The 21,468-nt window shown below is 37.0% G+C and overlaps 1 protein-coding gene across 5 annotated transcripts in view; it reads left to right on the top strand.

The window, feature by feature from the left end:
- SPAG9 (sperm associated antigen 9) overlaps positions 1-20,421 on the top strand; it is a 101,961-nt gene extending 81,540 nt beyond the window's left edge. For 3 of the 5 annotated variants that reach the window (XM_058172866.1, XM_058172865.1, XM_058172868.1), the window contains 9 exons: positions 1,060-1,140; positions 2,286-2,353; positions 3,294-3,442; positions 5,041-5,212; positions 6,661-6,774; positions 9,217-9,255; positions 10,299-10,475; positions 13,293-13,439; positions 16,782-20,421. In XM_058172866.1, coding sequence (XP_058028849.1) covers positions 1,060-1,140; positions 2,286-2,353; positions 3,294-3,442; positions 5,041-5,212; positions 6,661-6,774; positions 9,217-9,255; positions 10,299-10,475; positions 13,293-13,439; positions 16,782-16,897 — 1,063 coding nt within the window. In that variant the 3' untranslated portion in view covers positions 16,898-20,421. The remainder of the gene's footprint in view (positions 1-1,059; positions 1,141-2,285; positions 2,354-3,293; positions 3,443-5,040; positions 5,213-6,660; positions 6,775-9,216; positions 9,256-10,298; positions 10,476-13,292; positions 13,440-16,781) is intronic. The other 2 variants (XM_058172867.1, XM_058172870.1) reach the window with 1 other exon arrangement.
- The last annotated feature ends 1,047 nt before the right edge of the window (positions 20,422-21,468 follow it).

Raw genomic sequence — 21,468 nt, 5'->3', positions numbered from 1 at the left:
TCAAAACAGTTTTCTCTCTCTCAGACAAGGTTCGAATGGTATCAAACCAGATGTTTTGACCTTAGACACATTTTGAATTTGAAGTTTTGTACCATTGCTAAATACCTATTTTTGACTATTTGTTACAAATTCCAGATGAGATTTTCAGTTAATGGATGCTAATTGGAGCTTATCCCTTCATTCATTGCGTTGTTTATGATGTGAGACTCAGCTAGCTAAAGCTGATGCCTGGAAATAAGATTTAGATAGGTGTTACTATTTATGCTGCGGTTCTTATTGAGGGAAAAAAAGAAAACATAGAATAGCCTGGTTCATTGATGCGAAGACAGAAGAAGAAATGTAGTCAGAAGAAAGCTATCATCCTGTCATCAACTAGTAAAGTTACATATCATGTGTACTGTATTTCAGTGATAGATTGTTGTTCATCCCAAGCCCCTCCCTGTTTTTTACTCAGAACAGAACTAGCTTCTTCCTCTCCTTTAACACATGAACTTTAAGAATTTTCCACTTTGTAAAATAAACATGTCTTGCTTTCTTCTTTCCTTTGTTTTTGAGTCATGGCTGGAAAAAGTGTGTCTGAGGAAATATGAATTCCAGACCTAAAAAGAAAAAAGAACACTGCCATCTTTCCTGATTAGGGACTAAACCAATTGTATTGGACAGAATAGGGACACACATACACAGTATACAATCTGGTTGAACTATGGATTAGATAGAGGGTGCTCCTATTATGTTCATCACTGCTTTGGTTGTATTGAACTCATATGTATCACCAGCAAAATGGAAGCTTTGGTTCCTTAAGCAAAGTTTTTAGACAACTAGAGACTCCATATTTGAACCATGCTGGCTAGGGAATTCTGGGAGTTGAGGTCCACATGTCTTAAAGTTGCCAAAGTTGAGAAATATTTCTGTAGATAGGTAATGTTTAAGTCAACTTACAGCCTGTCTTCTACTATTGCAATTTTTTAAAACTACCACTAAGTGATACTGCTGTTCTTCAATGTTAACATGGGTGTCAGGATATTGAATTTCTAACTTATTTTAATTTTATTGTTGCAGTTTATATGTTCATTCTTCAGTGGCTCAGTGGAGAAAATGTGTTCATGCAATTAAACTTAAAGATTCAATACTCAGTATAGTGTAAGTAGTTTCAAATTAATTTGCACTTCCCTAATTTAAAATTAATTCATGTGGAGTGAAAATTATTTTTAGAATATGCATTTTAAAGAAGTTCTTACATTTTTATTTTTGAGAAAATGAATATTGAGGTGGTAATAAGTGACAAAGAAGTGTGCTTTGATCATGAATACATTAATAAGGATCCATCCTGGATATATTTAATTTTTGTGAGAGGATGCCTATTCAAGAAAGTTAAAAAATGCTCAGCCATATTTTCTGATATGATGATGTGAGAGATTAAATGTTCTCTCTATGCTGAAAGATCCTACACTACACATAGACATTTTAGGTTTATTTAAGTCTTCTTCATGGTTGAGCAAATGTTTTATTGTAAAAGTTATATAATTTTAGGATGAGACTGCACTCGTATAAACACCTGTTTATGTGCACTTTTTATGTACACAACAAGCTTGTTTGTGTTTAGTTCATTGCCTTATCTTGTCCCTAAGGTTTGGCCTTTCTATCAATATTAGCACAGCTGTCCACCATTTATTTATTAATTAAATGTCTATGCCACTTATCTCACTAATATAGTAACTCTGGGCATCTTACAGTATAATAAAAAAAATTAAAAAGTGCTAAAAAGCAACTAAAATTAGAATACAAAGATTAAAAGTTAAAACCCAAGATGCTGGGCAGCCTGGGGGTTAGAATCCTCTCTATCTTTGTCAGTCACTCAGAAAGTAACGGTCCCCTATTGGGGTCTCAGGCTTAAGCACCAGAGCCATGTTTTTAGATCCTTGTGGGAGGCCAACAGGATAAAATGTAGAACATGAAAATTTTTCAATACATTCTCCTTTTTAAATACTGGATCAAAGTTTCATATGTTTGACCAATAAAAATACTTCAACAACTGAACGCCCTTTAAGAACATTTGACTCAGTATGTTAGCTAGTTGTTGATATGATTTTTATAGAGAGGCTCCTTCCCCGATATTCGTATGTCTTTTACAGATGGCCTGCCTTATGGATTCCTACAGCATAGGGTTTAAGGGAGAAAAAGCTTTACTGTATCTGAGTGTGTAAATACAAGTTGAATAGAATCAATAAACAGTCTACTGCTGTTAACTATAGTAAATATAACTTCTACTGCTTTCTTTTATTTAGACATGTAAAAGGAATAGTACTAGTTGCACTAGCCGATGGAACCTTAGCAATATTTCATAGAGGAGTTGGTAAGTGTTTTATTCCAATATATTTGACTATTATGTATTTTACAGTAGTAATCTGATTCTGAAAGATGTATGCATTAGAACCCTTGTGTATTTTCAGAGACGATCTGTTCAATTTGTAATTCGAAGTACTATTACCAATAATGTTTCACGCAGCACTTCATTCATTGCATATTTATTTATGAATACAATTTATAAAGCAATTCAGTCATGGTGGCTCTAAGTGGAATATAAAAACAACAGTTGTTTTTATTTATTTATTTATTTATAATTTAATTTTTATACCGCCCTTCTCCCGAAGGACTCAGGGCGGTATACAGCCATCTTAAAATAAAGTGAAAATAACAAATTTAAAAAGAATTTAAAAACAAATATTTAACAAGGCAATAAACTAAAACGGTCTAAGACCGACTTAAAACCCCTTAAAATTACAATTAAAATACACTTAAAATACACTTAGGCTAGTCCCGCCCGATGAAATAATAAAGTCTTCAATTCCCGCTTGAAGGTCCGGAGGTCGGGAAGTTGGCGTAAACCCAGAGGTTATCAATGTCCCATGCAATAAAACACAAAACAACTGCAGTTTTAAAAATTATAATTGATGTAACATTCTTGAAACTGAGCGTTCTATATAGCTCCAATTTCCAAAGTCTTCCAAAAGAACAATATTTTTAAATGAGTCTTATGGCTTCTTGAAAGCCACGAGCATAGAAACTATCTTTAAAGTATGTGATTGTATGTGTGTGTGGGTTTTTTTTTAGAGTGGGGTGGAGGGAGATATAATATAGCTGTTGCCATCATCTAATTCACCAGTTATGTGATTTTAAAATATAGTTGCATCTAAAAGTATTAAAATTAGAAATATGTGAGTATATAATACATATTCATATACATTTTTGTAAATGAGTTTTTCTGACTTCCTTAACTGTTTATTTCTTTATAGATGGACAATGGGATTTGACAAATTACCATCTCTTAGATCTTGGCCGGCCTCATCATTCAATCCGATGTATGACTGTGGTGCACGATAAAGTATGGTGTGGGTACAGAAATAAAATCTATGTGGTTCAGCCTAAAGCAATGAAAATAGAGGCAAGTGACAACAATTTTTTCCCCCTCAGACTGGATTGATGTCAGTTCTCTTTGGTACTTTAAGTCGGAGAACCAGGAAAAACACTGCCAGTCAGTATAAACAGCCACTATATTGCTTGAATCAGCAATTCAGTAAAGGTCTTTTAATGTGAAAAGACCTTTTCAATGTTCTTCTTTCAGTGTTTACAATGGCTTGTGTACTGTTCCAGGTATAGCAGATATTCCTTCTCTATATTTGCTCCTTAAATCTTAGTACATCCCTTTCCATGGACCACATTCCTTCAGTTTTATTACTGCTTAATATCCAGAAGGCTTCTACTCACTTAAAACAATTTTAAATAAAACTTCTGCTTGGAGAATATTTTTAAATATTCCTTTTTGAAGCCCATCTCTGGAACCTTTGACACAGTATAACAGTGCCTGATTTGTAATGGGACAAAAAATAAAGGTATGAAATGAAAACAACCAATTAATATTTCCTTATTTATACCTTGTTTCTTGCTTCTTTTTTCTTCCAATATCAAATGATATTTTTTTGCATTTAAAAAAAGGAGTAGGAATCTGGTTTTCTCCTCTACTTTTTAGTGTCTTCCACATTGATAACATACGTTTCCCATACTCACAACTTTAGGTCTGTCTTGAGGAGTAATAAACACACAATAGTGATCCAGTAGTGATATTGAAACTGAAAATATATGTTAGATCCTGATTACGATCCTGCTGCTTTAAGGATAGCAAAGCTCCATGGCTCCTCCCTGTAACAGTCAGCTTTACCTGTTCTAAGCTGTTTGATCTTATCATGATGAGGGGGAGAGAGGAGACACCAAATCTCAAAGGTGCTTTTTCAAGAGGCAACTGGACTTTCTTGTTTTTAAGCTTCTTCAACTTTGACTGGATGATGGGGAATGGAAGGATTATATTCCTTGCAAACAGCTGGTCATGTGCATTCTTTTTAGAGAGTCGTTGAGGCCACTTGGAGATTTATCTATGTCCTCAAGTGAGTTGTTGAGGCCACCTCCAAGTGGCTTCAACAACTCTCTAAAAGAATGCAAATGACCAGCTGTCTGCAGGGAATATAAATCCTTCCATTCCTCACCATCCAGTCAGAGCTGAAGAAGTTTCTTGAATGAAAAACTAAACATCTACAAAGAAAAACAAGAAAGTCCAGTTGCCACTTGAAAAAGCACCTTTGAGACAACCATGACCTGAATGACTGACTGAGTATCTCCATAGACGAGAGCACCAAATGAGAACTAACATAGAAAAGGGGAAGTTTAAAAGGAAATGAGTATATACCGTATAGAGAAAATATCACTGAAGGCCAAACATATGGAACAAAATGAGACATTAGCACGAGCATTTTAAAAATAGCATTTTCAGAACTCAGAAGATAACTAACAATAGATACTAATCAAGGGATGAGAAGACTTGCATTGAAAATCTTTTCACAATATAAAGAGAGAGAGAAAAAAAATATGTGTGTTCATGTATTATTATTTAATGAAGACTCTTAGACACTTGAGCGTATTTTAAAGGGCAAATAGGTGTGGAGAATTTTTTTTGTTAAAAAGTATAACTGAGCCATAATTTTCTCTTAGAAATCATTTGATGCACATCCAAGGAAGGAGAGCCAAGTGAGACAGCTGGCATGGGTGGGAGATGGAGTGTGGGTGTCCATTCGTTTAGATTCAACCCTCCGGCTTTACCATGCGCACACTTACCAGCACCTACAAGATGTTGACATTGAGCCTTATGTAAGCAAAATGCTAGGTAAGTCCCTTGCCTTGGAGGGGAGGTCATTTTTGTTTTGTCTTAAAATATTTTAAATATTTTAAGAAGTATCCTCCAAATTATGGATACATTTTCCATATAGAAAGAATACTAGGCGGGACACTGACAACAGCGTCATCTCTCATGAAGTAAATGTTATTTTTTTAAGATGAAGAAACCTCTCATTTATATATATATATATATATATATATATATATATATATATATATATATATATATTATATTATATATTATATATATATATATATATATATATATATATATATATATATATATATATGTTTTCTGAGGTTTTCGCGGGTGTTTGTATGTAGGTCTTTGGTTATTCGGGTTTTCTCCCGCATAAAATTGGAAGTGTCTTGGCGACGTTTCGACGAAGTTTCATTCGTCATCTTCAGGCTTCAGCTTCGTGCTTCTGGGAGCAATGTGTGATTGCAAGCTCCCACCCAAATCAGTTCAAACCCCCACTAGCAGTTAAAAAGGAAGAAACAGCTGCAATCACACATTGCTCCCATAAGCACGAAGCTGAAGCCTGAAGATAACGAATGAGACTTCGTCGAAACGTTGCCAAGACACTTCCAATTTTCGTGGAGAAAACCCGAATAACCAAAGACCTACATATATATATATATATATATATATATATATATATATATATATATATATATATATATATATATATATATAAATTTTTATTTGAAAACTAATAGTATACACTGTACATACATTTTATACTTCTATGCAAAGAAGTTTACAATGAATTAAAGAAAAAAGTTTTATTGCGAAACAGTTTCTTACTGTGGTATATGTCTGCTTTCAGGTATATGCATGCATGTACAGGTGTGCACATGCACAACAGATACTATGTAATATACTGTTTATATTATAGTATATTACAGATAATATACTAATCCCAGCAACTGCAACATCTGTACCGTTTACTCTAGAATATTCAGCTACAGTACTGGTAACTCTTATATTCTGAATCAGCATAGCCCTAACAGATCAGAAACAGGGCAGGTTGGGAAAGGTTGAGCTATGTAACTACATTTGAGCTTGCCATATTTGATTTCTTGCTGCACTTCATGCTGTTCCCTGGAAGATACTCTGCAGGGTTGGGGAATCCATGAACAGCATTGGTGGGTGATAGTGCTAGGACCAGCAGATTGAAGAAAAAACTAGAGTCAGTAGAAGATTGTATTGGATCTCTGTCTGCCCTTTGTGCGAATGTAATTCTTCTGTTTTCAAGATAGCAACTGAGTAACTGGTTTTAGACTCTACAGGGGTTTTAGATTCTTTGTTATTTAAAGAGTTTTCAAAGCTATTTTTCTTGTTTACAAAACAAGGAGCTAGATATAAACTTTTCATAGATCTCTGGAGATTTGTTTTTTTTTAATGTTTTAATGAATGCTGCATATTTCTTTTAGGTACAGGAAAACTGGGGTTTTCATTTGTGAGAATCACAGCTCTGATGGTATCTTGCAATCGTTTATGGGTTGGGACAGGAAATGGAGTCATCATCTCAATACCATTAACAGAAAGTAAGTTTATAAGAACGAGCGGGGTATCCAAGATTGCCAGCAATTTTATACCAAATGTGAAATATAGACCACATATTCAGTGTTCTTTCAACCATGCTCAGAATAACATGTAATCTATTTTATAAGCCTCTCAGCATCTTCAGATTGGAGCATCATGTAAACTGTAAAAAAAATCAATCAGTCATTCAATTGGGACTCTACAGGGATTTTTCAGTTTCTTCTCTGCCAGGCAGTTTAAGTCACTAAAATAAATATTGGTAAGGACTTAATGATGGGACAGAAATTCATGCAGTTTTAGAACACAAGAAGGTTGAACTGAGAGGAAAAAAACATGAAAGATGACTGGCTGATGTTGGGTCACTGACTCTCTCGCAGCCCAACCCACCTCTCAGGGTTATGTGTGGGGAATATTGAAGGAAGAAGGAATATTACATATGTCCACCATCTTGAGATACTTACAAAGTAATAAAGACGGAACAAAAATCAAATACATGAGAATTTTGCTTGTGGGAGCATAAGGTCTGGCAACCGGAATTTTCTGCATGTTAATAATGCTGAAATGTGGCCTTGTTCTGGGTAAAATATGTGTAGGAGGACCTCAGTTCTATTCTGTTGATTTGATAATTAAGAGTCACAATCTTCAATTCAGAAAGAATGTATATTAAAATTGCCTTAAAAGATAGCATGAGACTAAATATGTTAAGATTAAATGCATTAAGGGAGATTTTTTTTAAAAAAAATTACAAATAAATGGTTATAGGGAACACTTATTTAACAACTTTGTTCCAGTTCTGTTTCTTTCCACAACCTTTCTTCTGTAGCTGCTACTTTAATGTTCGCTTTGTTTCCTTCTCTTCTTTTTAGTTGGATAGACTTTGCAGCTGTCTTTTTTTCTCCCCTGTTACTCTTACAACCCTATAATGCAGCTGGAAAAAATAGGGGGTGAGATAGCTTTTGTTCTGAGCATAAGTGCCAAGAGCAGCACTTTAATTTTAACGAATTCTATATTTTTATTTACTTTTTTTTTTGAATGCATGAATGGTATACATATAGTTATAAAATTTTATTTTATTTACCGTAAATTGTTAGTTTTCTGCAATTGCAGTAAAAGTCCATAGTCCTTTCATCCAGATTCTTCTGTGTAGAGTTTCCACATTGGGAAACATCCAGTTTTGCTAATACTGGTATCAGATAGAAGTTTTTCTATATTACTTTGTGCAATAGAGAGAGCGAGAGAGAGCGCGAGAGAGAGCATGATGAAATAGATCATTATAGAGCATTGCTATATAGTAAATATTACTTTTTAAAGAGATTTAATAATGATGAACCTTTTTCATATTAATTGCTTGAGTACCATGTGCATTGTTTTCCATGCTATACCATTCATTGATCATTCATTAAATGTCTGGTTTGGCTTATGTGTCTTCAATAAACAGAAATACTTCAAATAATGCATATATTTAAATGGTGAAAATTCTTTTTCAAATTCACCAAAAATAAATAAATAAAATAAATTCTTCCTATTGGGGTTTGCATGCCCTCCTTACTACGCTCTCTAGAAATGGCTTGTAATCTGGAAAAAAGTAACTATTCACCACTAGTTTTCCATAAGACACAAACTTTTAGTATCCTCCTTTAAGAGGTACTATGAAAGCCTTGGTGGAACAGCATAGAACTAGGTAAGTATTTATCTCTCTAAAAAGCTATATTTTCGCTGCTGGTTGTACAAGCTGGATACTCTGGATCCTGCTTGACCAGCAGACAAATTAACATTTGACAGATAGTGGTCACTATCTGGGTGTTCCTCCTCACTCCAAGAAGTGGATAGTTTTTCTTTTATTATCTTGAGGTGTGGTGAGGGGGGCATGCATAGTTTTTCTCAACCAAGTGGTACATTTGGCTTTTGATGGTTGTTCTGTCCAGACCATTAATAGCTCGGGCTAAAATAAAAATGCCATCTAATTTCCTTTTGATTACATTTTAAATTTAAAAAAAACTAAATCATAATATTCTCTAGTCATGTACCTAATACTTCCCCTATTCTGACATTAACGTACACAATTTAGTGACATTTTTTGATAGTCTGGGGCCATGCCCAAAATTTTGGGAGGTTTGGGATTGAATTTGATCATGGGCCCCCTCTCTACCTTAGCATCTGTTTAAAAAGAAAGCGGGAAAGGGGAAAGACAGTATAACAATAGGTAGCAAGTAGTTTTAGCAATAAAACAATGGTAATAATAATATTTTGCTATTTGTTTTGCCCATATTCTTCCTACAAAGAAACAGTGTGTGTGTTCTAATAATCTTACTGTGCCTTTGCTAGTAGGAGCTCGCCCATGAAGCTCTTTTCAAATAGCAGAACACAAATTGTGGGTTCTGATTAATCCTTCTCCTTTGCTGTCACAACTACCCATTTTCCCCTCTCCTCCTTTCTTACTTTAGCTGTAATCCTCCACCAGGGACGTTTACTGGGGCTGAGGGGTAAGTGCTGATCCTGAACCTCCCCTGTATTCTCAGGCTTCTCTAATAGCCCGTTGAAGGCTGTTCCCACTTCTCTAAAATTCACCCCCCTCCCCTTTGTTCCTAAGCTGTATTTCCACTTGCAGTTACCTGCATTGCAGTATTTTATGTTTGCTGAATGACCACAAATCCTACTCAACAGTTTAGTGGCCTCGTATTTTGTTGCAGCTGAACTTTTCATGCTGGCTTCTTGTTTTTCTTCCAGCCTCATTTGTGACACCATAACATTGTAGCTGTCATTAATCCACACCATTTTTCTTTTGTTGCATATCACATTTTTTTCTTTCTTTCTTCTAGCACTGTTCAAAATGGAGATAGTTCTGTCTGTCTAGCATGAAAAAAGGGCAAAAATTATAAGTTAAAAAAAATTGGCAGAGGAACATAGTATTTGAAAAATGAATTAGCCAACAAGATCTTCTTATCGCTTCCTCATCCCCTATAATTGTATTGTTGGCTTTAGGAAGTCCAAGATTTGTAACTTCCAGGGAAGGCTTCTTTTTAAAATTTCTTTTTAAAAGAGGCTGTGTTTATTCGCAGAAAGATAGTAGAGTAAATGTATTTAAACTAAAGGAGCCACACTCTACTCTGATATTTGCTACAACAAATTAGCATGGTTGCCCTAAGAATTCCTCTTCTAAAAAACCCCAAAACCCTTTGTTTAATATTTTGAATATTTCTATATTACACTTAGTTGTTTTAAGGAGTTTGAAACAACCTGTTCAGCGTTGTTCATCCTGAACTTAGACCTTTGAAATAAAGAAAATGTGTGGTTATGCTCGACTAGCAAGCTTCTCCATTTTTTTTTCCCCTGGAGGTACTTCCAACAACTAAGCATGCTATCTTTTATTTCTTTCTAGCTTTGCCTTGAATTGGCATCTTGTTGCCCTTTTTATTTTATTTACCTGAGTTTGCTTTAGCTTCTAGATTGGATATTACAAGGTTCCTTAATTTATTTTTTACAACTTGCCATTTCACTGGAAAATGTTTTATTTCTCTCGTTGTAGCTAACAAAGCAGCAGCAAGCTCTGGTAACCGTCCTGGCAATGTAATACGTGTATATGGAGATGAAAACAGTGACAAAGTGACCCCTGGAACCTTTATTCCTTATTGTTCAATGGCACACGCGCAGCTTTGTTTCCATGGGCATCGTGATGCTGTTAAGTTTTTTGTTGCAGTACCTGGTAAGCTTTGTGTATAATTGTATCCTTTAGCCTTTCATTTAAATAGGCGACTTGGTTTCTTCTGGAATCCATCATAGATTTCTTTTATAGTCCATTCATTGAGGAGAAATTGTTGTACGTTAGTGTTCTCAAGGTTTCAGAGGAGGAATTTCTTTATAGAAGCACAGTTTTCTATCTTTTCCTTCTTGTTTTATCCTGAGAGAATACTTACTTCTGATTCAGAGAAGATGTTGAAACCAGCAATGGTTGCATATTCAAAAAGCTTCAGCAAACTGCTTGTTATAGGAGGAGCTACAGATAGGAGAATAGTTTGGGACAGCAGCCACACAGTTAGGGGAAAGTCACATGATACTCAAGTATAAACAGGGTGTCTTGTATGTTTTGGGAAGGTTTTTCTAGAATATTTTCAAGCACTTACGGAGGGAAAGCACTTGCAAGTGTAGAACACCCCCCCACCCCCCATTCATACTTCTACATAAAGAAGGGTCTTTTCCTCCCACAGTTGTCATGGCACATGATTTGCCTCAAACTTTAGTGAATAACCAGAGAACTTATTATGGTATCAGAAAAAGAAAGGATTTGCACTTATCTGTCTGGAAGATACTGCACCTATTTAATTATAAGCATAAGAAGTATCATCAGTGATGAAAACCAACAAGATGAGGCACCATGTAGGAGAACTGCAGTAAAAGGAAGAAGTAAGAACAATAATGGCAGGGTAGGAAATTGACACAAAATTATAAACCATGTTTATGACTTTGAATATGAATAAAATTTCAACCTGATGCTTAGGCTGTGTTTGTGTATCAGCCTAGTCAGTGGTTAACCTTGGTTTATTGAGTTAATAATTTTTTTAGGGTTAGCAAGGCATGTTGCATTGTAAGTTAACCATCTGGATTCACACACTACACTAATCTGGCAGTATTAGGTGAACCTGTCTCCGAGTAACAGCATATGGAAATTCTAGAACATTGGAAAGTATGCAGTCATTATGAGACAGAATATTTAACATAGAAACTTTGAATCATTGAAAAGATCATCAAGGAAAGGATTACTAGAATGTAGGTAAAAGGTTTTTAAAACATTGACAAGATTTTCAGTTTATGTTTTATTCACTTACAGGAGGCAATAGATTTAATACAAAGAAAGTGCTTTGCTACTGCTGCACTATTTGGACTATCAAACTATTATTACTGTTACCACATGTGTTAGGATAAACTTAAGATACTTGCTCATGCATTTTGCTGAATCTCTTCTTTTTCACACCAGTGCCACAGTTTTAATGTGTATACAACATAGGTTCTTAGACTTGAGTTAGTGTAGTGAGAAATATGTTTAATTACAATAAACATAAATCACAAACAGTGTTGTAGCAACCTGAAAGCTGGCATTCGTAGCATTACTTCCATTTCATTAAATCTAATCTAGATAGTTTATATTACTCTGGTAGAAATACCATGCCTATTTTATCAGGATGAGAGCTAGTACAAGGATGATAGCCTGCTTGCTGTCCTCCTTTCATGGTGGTTCACTGTACAATCTTCTTCTTGTTGTTGTTAGTTGCGAAGTCGTGTCCGACCCATCGCGACCCCATGGAGTACAATCTTAAAGGAAGTTTTAAAGTAAAACTTCCGTAGTGCAGAGTTAGAAATGGCTAAGAATACCAGTCAAACAGCCACAGAAATTCATAATAGGATCATCTAGTAGTCTCCAAAGGCTCTCTAACCTATTTTTAAGTTTTAGAAACTTGCAGAAGATCAGCAATGTAGGGATCAGTTAAATCTCCAAGGGGAGACTACTCCATAATATAAGGCCTCCATGTAAGGCAGTGTACTGAGATTGTGTGGTTTGGAAAAACAGCGCCGCCACATAGAAACACTCCTCACTCCCACTTCCCCGAGGATGAGGGGGCAGCCTCATCCCACCCAAACCCTTAGTTTACAAATGCAAATGCTAAGAGAGATTGTGTATGGGTGTGTAGGAGAAAAGGAGATAAGAAGACAGCAAGCAGATGGGGAAGTGGGAGGTGACATTTGGAGATCGACAACTGTTAAAGGCAGTCAACTACCAGGACATAACCTGTGATGAGCAGTATATGTACAGATCTGCTGTGTTGTGGTGTGTCCAGTCCTTGGTAAGCAGAAAACCCCCTCATGTACCAACTAAGAAACAATGTTTAATAGTTCAGTCGGTTTGTCTTGTAAAAGTGTAAAGCCGGTAGCAGCTTGTCTTGGAATATATGGATTGAGTGGGTCAAATCTAGTTGGAAAATATTCTTTCAGTCATACCTCAAAACCATTTTGCCTTTGCCTTGCTATTTGCAATGCAGAAACACTTTGGGCTTTAGAGCCATGGCAGCCAATTTCCACGGATAAGACATATATTTTCTCTGATACCTCACTCTTCCCTTTCTCTCTACATTCAGGTGTGTTCTGAAGTATTCTCTAACCTTCAAGCACAAATTTGAGGGCACTCAGCAGTGGGAATTTAATTTAATTTCCAGGACAGGGCATTTTGCTAGTTCATGGAAAGAGTTGAGTACAGCTCTTATAGTTAATGTGCAGCCTGTGGTCACTGTTCTTAAAATAGATCATCTATTCCTCCAAAATGGCGCTAAATTTTCTTTCCAGCTACAAAAGCGAAGTAGCTTTGGAAAGTGAAATAGAAAAAAGTCATTTCTTTTTCTGCTTTTGGTATTGTGAGGAATTTTGGGGGAAGAACATGAAGGCTCTCTTTCGCAAAGATCCATTTAATCAATTTGGCATTGCTCATTTGCTGTTACAAAAAAAGTGACACCAATACTTTGTCCACTTCTAGGTCAGGTGATTTGTCCCGAAGTGGGTGGAAGCTCAGAATTATCTGGTGAAAGAACTACCGCCTCTGCACAGGAACCCAATAGCCAGACTCCTTTAAAATCAGTACTGGTGATAAGTGGAGGAGAAGGATACATTGACTTCAGGATGGGTAAGAACTTCAACTTTAGAAATAATAATAATAATAATAATAATAATAATAATAATAATAATAATAATAATAATAATAATAGAAAATATTATTACATTCTGGTAATCTATCCAATAATTACATAAAATATCAAATATCCAGATATTTTTCAGTTTTAATGGGCATCTTAGAACATACCCATTAAAATAATGCGCTAAAATAAGGTAGCATTTGAATTAGGCATGAGGGTGTCTTAATTTCAGGTAGGTTACTATTATTTTTTTAAATGCCAACTTTCTTTGTACTGACAGAAAATTAAATACCCGTATATACTCGAGTATAAGCCGACCCGAATATAAGCCGAGGTACCTAATTTTACCACAAAAAACTGGGAAAAACTATTGACTCGAGTATAAGCCTAGGGTGGGAAATGAGGCAGCTACTGGTCAATGTAAAAAATAAAGATAGAGCCAAGTAAAATAACATGAATATTTATTTGAACAAAAATTGCAAAACGTCTACTCTGCAATTGTGCTGGGAAAGCCCAGGGTTGCCCGAGCATGAAAAAGCAAGAGAAGATAGTAAAGCAATAACCCAGTTCTCAAACCGCTTGTTCCAGCCTAAAGTATAGGGTCAACTAGAAGAGCGATCCGGAGAGAGAGCTCTGAGGACTGGGGCAGGGAAAGGCCGCTGAGGAAGGAGGATTCCCAGCTCTAAACAAAGGGAAATCCCGGCAGACCCCCACGGGAAGGAAGGGGACGGGCTGACTCACCGAGCATCTGGCTGAAGAGCAGCTGCTCCAGGTCGCCCAGCACGGTGACTACTAGCTCGAGCGGTTTGACTTCGGCGTAAGGCCCCCGCGGGATGCGGCTGGGCTTGCCCAGGTTGGAAGGCAACGGCGCCAGCGGCGGTTTGTTGCTGGTGGCCGGGGCCAACTTAGCCTGAAAGAGTGAGTGCTCGGACCGGGAGAGGTTCTTGGACATGAGCGAGGGCGCCTGCTTGCCGCCTTTGAGGCTACGGCTCGTAGAGCTGCATCTTCTTCTCGCTGTCGGTCAGGAAAGACAGGTTGGTGAGGGACTTCTGCTTGCGCAGGTTCGAGGCCACCGGCAAGCGAGCCTCCACGCTGTCCGACTTGAAGACCTTCAGCTCAGCCGTCTTGGGCGCCACCCCGGCGGGGCCTTTGGGGTTGGCGCGCTTCTGCATCATGGCCTTGCTCCCCTCGGACGCCGCCTTCTTGAAAGCCTCCTGACGTGGTGGTTGCCTCCGCCGCCGCTGCTACCGAGCATCTTCTTCCCGCCTGCGAGGAAACCATTTAAAGCCAAGCTTCTGAAGCCCGGAGGGAGAAAAAAGAAAGCCGGGGCGGTGCAGTGAGAGGGCGGGGCGGGGGAGCCGCCTGCCTTCTCGGCCGACGCACGGCATGTCGGGGAAACCCTCCCTCCCTCAGCCGAGAAGGCTGGCGGCTCCCGCCCGCCCTCTCACTGCACCGCCAGGGCTTTCTTCTCCTCCGTGCTTCAGAAGCTGGGCTTTAAATGGTTTCCTCGCGCACAGCCTGGCGGGAGTTACTGCGGACCCGAACCAAGCCGGTCCCAGTCCAGCCAAACGGTGAAAGCGGAGCGGCGCTCGGCATGTCGCTTTCACCGTTCGGCTGGACTGGGACCGGCTTGGCTCGGGTCCGCGCGGCGAACTGCTCAGCCTTGGGCAAATCCCGCCGGACGATCTCGCCGCCTCTTTGGCGTCTCCTGTGCGGGGTTCCCGAAGTACAGCGAGACGTAGACTCGAGTATAAGCCGAGGGGGCGCTTTTCAGCACAAAAAACGTGCTGAAAAACTCGGCTTATACTCGAGTATATACGGTATGTATCTTGGACCTTGTAGGCCAAGCCAGTTTTTCAAAAAATGTTTTCTTGTTAGAAGGAGAAAAATCTGTTCCTGTCAAGTAATAATGCCACTAAAAGGAGGGAAATATAATTACTCCCCATATTTTGACTGTGTTTCAAATTGTAACTAGTTTTTTAGGGTCATAAAACTCAAGGGACCATTGAAAACTGATCTAACCTCACTAGTATAGATACACCTTCCTTTATGCAAAATCTTATTAAATAATTCTGTTTTTTACTAAAGTGTGATAGTAATGAAAACTATATATTCGGTGTGTTGAGTAAAATTAAAACTCTATATTGTCTACAACCAGAATTGAGATCAGAAACTCTGTCATTGAGTAAAGTGACTGTTAAGTGAGATTCCCATATGACTACTTCCCTCAATGACTGCAATTTTGGCTGTTGGTTGCAGTTATTGAGCAACTGCATGGGTCATTGAGTGGATGGAGTGAAAGGGCTCCCTCTTTTTGTGGAAGGAAACTTATGGGCTGGAGAAACAAGGAAGGGATCAAGAAGCTCCTTGCTATGGCTCTTCAGCCCAGCACAGGAGTTCCTCTCCCCTCCTATGTCCATGGAGCGGAGGAGAAATCCTTTGGCAGGCAACAGCTTGCAACTTTCTCCATTGACTTTCTGCGGAACCTGGCAGAGAGGTTAGCAAATGGCAATCACATGATCACAAGGCACTTAGCAACTGTTCATAAGTGCAAGCAGATTGCCAAGATCTCGATCACAGACTTGGAGGGATGTTTTATGACAGCTAGAAGTGCTTTATAGATTGTAAAGCATTCTTTCTGAGCTGTCATAATTTTGAACAGTTGTTAAACAGTCAGTTGTAAGTTGAGTACTACCCATACTTTCTCATTGCCATAGTTTTATTTAATGCCAAGATGAAAACCCGGGGATCTCCAGGTACTAGTCAGCTGCATTTCCCAGGAGCTCAGTCAGGTTGGCCAATGGTGAGGAAAGCTGGGATAGTAGCAGCAACACATTGGGGCCATGGGTTTTTACTCCTACATTATGACAAAAATACTCCCAGTTATTCAAGTCTGTAGTTACTTGGAAATTGGACCTTTCCTCTTCCTAGTTTTTAAATGCGTTGTATTGAATGCATTGTATTGATTACGATTGTTTGTATCTTAACTGTGGCACTTTCTTCAGAATGGTTGCATGGATTAATGCCAAGATACTTCCTGGCAAGTATCCCTTTTAATTAAAGGGAAATTTCTGACGTTATTTCACAACTGACCTTGTTTCTGTTCTTGAGCTATATTGTTATACGATAGGAAAAGGCCAGGAAGCAATGTCTTCTAGCTACAATTCAATATCTTTTGGAAAATTTTGCATTTTCTGGAATGAGGGATAGTTATCTCCTCTTCATCTCAAACTGATAATAAAAGCGTAACAGCTTTGGGGGTGGGCAGGTGGCAGGGAGTATAATTCTTTCTAATCCTCTTATATTGTGAACTGAAATATTCTTGCTTTCAGGTGATGAAGCTGGTGAATCCGAACTCCTTGGAGAAGCATTACCAATTGAGCCTTCCGTTGCCAAAGCTGAGAGGAGCCACCTGATAGTGTGGCAGGTTATGTGTGGTAGTGAATAAGCTCCAATGGAAAATGGCTTGAGACTGCAAAAGCTTTTGCATGTCTTCAGTTTTGTTTTGTTTCTGTGGAACCCGTTTCACTGCATATGATTTGAACATTTCTTTGTCATTTGACTTTATATCATAAACCTCTCAAACCTTAACACAGGAACCAGCTCATGCTGTTTTACTGCATCAGTGTTACAAAGCGAGAATAAATTGGTCTTCCCAAGCAGATAAATGCCATATTTTGTCTCCTAAATGCACCTTATAGGCCCCATTGCAATCTGTAACACAACTCTTCCCCCCCCACCTACTTTCTACAAGGCATTTATGTTTCTATTTTGAACCGTTTTAAATTCATCTGCATAAGAGTAAATCAGCAAATTAATATTCTGGGTAATATTTCAAAAGCATCAGATATATGTAACATACGGGATTCACTGAACACCTCAAATGATGGTTAAAATAAGTTAGAAGACTTTGCTTTTTCATTTCTGAATCCTACCAATTTTGTGGACCTTTGTTTATATTGAGATCCTTGAGCTAAAAATTTACCAGACATTTAGTTGTGAAAGTTTTTTTTTAGTTGCTAATAACACCAAAAATCACTACAGCTATCCTGAATAAATGAAAAATATGGTATTTTAAGGGGGGCGAATATTTTCCCTGTTTCCTTATTTAACGTGGCTTGGAAACATCCAGTTTAATCTCAAAAGGGCATTCTTAGATCAAAGCATCTTCCTTAAATACTCCTTGAGCAGAAGATAGGCTACCTTTGTGTGCTCCTATTTATTGGATCTTGGGGAATCCAGCTCTTGCCATGGGATATAGAAGGGCTCGTAAGTGGTGAGCAGTGACGATGAATGAGAAATAACCTCAAGTAAATTTAAATTATATTATGTTTCAATCCATATTATCAGCCTACAAATGCCATTCAAAAGAAAAGTCTATACAGTATGTTCCTTGATGGACATAATAAAGTAGTGTATCCACTAATTTGAATGAATGAACACCAGTGTATAAAATCTGAGTTGCCTATCTGTAAACCGAGGAATTGGAAATATACTGTCATGCAACTTATTCTATCGTTTCACATTTAAAGTTTTGGACTGAGTATACTCATTTGCTATCCAACTGATGGTAAACTAAATTAAATGCTATAGTTTTAATCACTCGGAGGATAAACAGGTTTATCAATGTTTTCCTTGTTATAAAATAGGAGTGAACATACTAACATTCAGCTCCATTAAAAGACTCTAGCTCTTCCAGTTAGATGGGAGTTGCTATTATCTACGTGACAGAATGGAAGGATTTTTAAATTTGAAATGCCAACATTTAAAACCAGGAAATGTCATGAAAAACTGCCTAAACCTTTTTATGCAATAGAAGCAGTTTGTCATCTCTCAAGGAAACATGTATTTAACACACACACACACACACACTCACACACACACACACACACACAGAGCGCTTTTTAAAATCACATTAAATTGAGGTCTATTGTGTAAATATTTATTTAGGCAGCTTTTTAATAAAAGAAACTATAATCTTATCTGATGAAAGTTAATAAATTTCCCTTCAGATGTATTGATTATAGTTTTATATGTATAAATACTTTTTAAGCACCCTATTTTGTACACAACGAATGCATTCTGGTAGATATGTTTTAACCACAAAATGTGTGGCTAAAAATAACTGAGAATTGTTGAATGTTTAATCCCTTCATTTTTTGGCCTCCAGTATGCCCAATGTAATCTGATCACAATAGACTTAAAATTTTCAATTGTTGAGCTGAGTTTAAGAATTTAATAAAAGGAACACTGATGGAAAAACTGTAAGAAAAATTAAGAGGATATGGATCTTTTTCCGGTCAGAAATTGCCTCTGCTACACTCATATACATCCGTACCAGACTCACATTTGTGTTGCATCTTTCGCACTTTTCCATCCTAGGAAAGTTTAATAATCAATTTGGGAAAGATGTTCAGGTGAGTTGGCAAAAGCTTCACCATACGTGCCTCTAAGGCACACACGAGCCTTGCCAAAAGAAGATAGATTCTTAAGATTTTGTCCTATCCTCAGAGTAGTAGAAACCATTCATGCACGTCATAATTCTAGACGTCTAAAAGACAGCCAGTTCCATTAACTTCGTTACCCTTTGCCTTTCATGGCATCTTACTTGGAGGAGAGTTTTTGGAAAGATCATCCTGACTTTTCATGAGTGGTGGAATAGTTTTTGGAAAAAGAATGAAATGCACGTATTTTGGTTTTCAATTTTGTCCAGCATTTTCATTTTAAAACTATTAGTGAGCTGTTTCTCTGTTTCTTTGCTGAGACAAAAAATGCATCTGGATGATAATGTTTAATGACTTTCCAGATGGTAAATTGCCATTCTGTCCTCACTCAGGCAATGGTCATTCACAGCAGAAAAGACAGGAGTCCACCAGAGAGATCAACACTTGTATAAGGACAAGTTAGGGAAGAGCACCATTTTTCAAGTTCCATTTTAAAATGTATTCCCTGTCCTAAAGAATTGCAGTTTTAAAAGATGGATGTAGAAGATCCCTTTCACTTATACTTACACACTCCCTGTTCCAGCACACTCTAAACTGTAGATGATAAAAATTTGCTAAAATGCAAGCACCCAAATGATCGCCTGTTTTGAGAGTGACATATGTTTAATGTAATCATAGTTCTAAAATCAGAAGTAGGAATGAATCTCTGGATAGTTAACAGCTTTGTTAATCGTTTGAGAGAGCATTTCAAGCACAAAAAAATGCGGCACATGATTTGTTTGGGTAAATGTGTTTTGCATGGTAAAAAAAAAAGTTTATGTATTCTGCCATTTAGTTCATTTCTTGCAAGGTCTTCCTGCATTGGATCAGTTAGAGCTGGCAGAGTGTAGACACTTTATCATAGGCTGCCTTAGTAACTAAAATGTTTTATAATCTTCTAATATGCTAACTGTTCTTTAGAACATGGCGTCCTGAAAATAATGTTTAATTAAATATTTATTTCCATGTGAGTATTATGAAAGCTACCAAAGGACTGAAACTGACTTGGCACGCTTACAGTTGACCCTGTGCATAAAGGATTTTGTAAAGATCCCAAGTTTGTAAAAAAAAAATGACAGAGTGAAAAACAAACTTCTTTGTGGATGCTAACTTTATTTTCTTAACAGGGTTATGCCATATTGTAACAACCTTTGTTTTGCACTTCAAAACATTGAACGCTAAATACTTCTCTCTAACAATGTCACTTCTGCACACTTCTCTATCTTTTAAACATGTTTTAAAACATTTTATGGTCATTAACTTTTTGAAAATGTTGTCTAGACACTTTATGCTGAATTTTACTTTCCTCTGTAACCTTGAGATCAATACTGCAGCATTAAACCTGCTGTCTGTTTAAACTTGAGGCTTCTTTTCTGTGAGCTGATAAGCTCATATAGCAGTGAAATTATTTCAGTATTTATTATTGAATCCTTGGGGGTTCAGAATGTAACTTTGTACATGAAATATATAAATATGTATATGAAAACCATTCTTGTTTTGGTGTGTTTCTTATATATCTGGCCAGCAGCAATTATAATTTATATGTAATTTATACATGGGATAAATAACTTTTTAAAAATTAAAATAATACCTGTCATGTATTAAAGAACATAGACTTTCTGGGATTGGAGAAACTTCTACACAACTCCAAATTCACCTAAACCAAATTTGAAACAGTGAAATTGTCCTAATTTTAATATTGAAAAAGGACAGACATAAACATGTTTTCATCTTGGAAGGAATAGCGTGGAGTGGGAAAAGAGATTCTAAAGTCATCTTTGAAATTTTATTCTTTTATTCTAAACTTTTATTAGCACATAATTTTCTTACATGAACTATAAATGTAAATAAAGATATAACTTGTTTGAAAGCCCATGACACTAATTATTCTTTTTTTATTCATTGGATATATTTTAATTAACAAATGAACCAGTCATTTATTGTTTATAATTATTTATATTTTGTCTTTTTTTTAGGAAGCCTCTTCAGAACAAGCCTGTAACATAAAGTTTTCTTATGAATTTGATGACTCAAAAATTTGTGCAAGTTGATTTGCATTGCTTGGGTCAGAGATGGGGATCCTTAAGTCACATAGGAATCCCAATTTTCCTCCCTTGTCAGGGCCCTCTGATCACATTTGCCAAAAGTTGTCACCACCGGTTTCTTGTCATTTTGGTGGCAAAGGGTAGGAACAGTTTAAAATTAATATAATTTTTTAAAGAAAAGGTTCCAATTTTTTCTTTAAAAACTAGCCTATTATAGCACTCTCGTGTATGTGATACACCCCTGTGCACTTTATCATTTCCAATCTTTGTGGCTTTGCTTTCTAGAGGAATGTGAAGGATATTAACTCAGGCCACTAGAAAACTGGGTATTTCTGGATTAGGTAGACTGCTAATCTGATAAACCAGATTGCTGTTAGTTTATCAAAGAGATAAAACATCTTTCCCTATGCTTACCATTATTGCATTCTAGTAACTTTCATAAGTTTTGTCCCAGTGATGCCTGGGAAAAAAGTATAAGGCCATTGAATAGT

The sequence above is a fragment of the Ahaetulla prasina genome, chromosome 2, assembly GCF_028640845.1.
Source record: "Ahaetulla prasina isolate Xishuangbanna chromosome 2, ASM2864084v1, whole genome shotgun sequence".
Classification (NCBI taxonomy): domain Eukaryota; kingdom Metazoa; phylum Chordata; class Lepidosauria; order Squamata; family Colubridae; genus Ahaetulla; species Ahaetulla prasina.
Note: the sequence above shows the minus strand (reverse complement) of the source record. Positions and strands in the feature narration are given on the sequence as shown.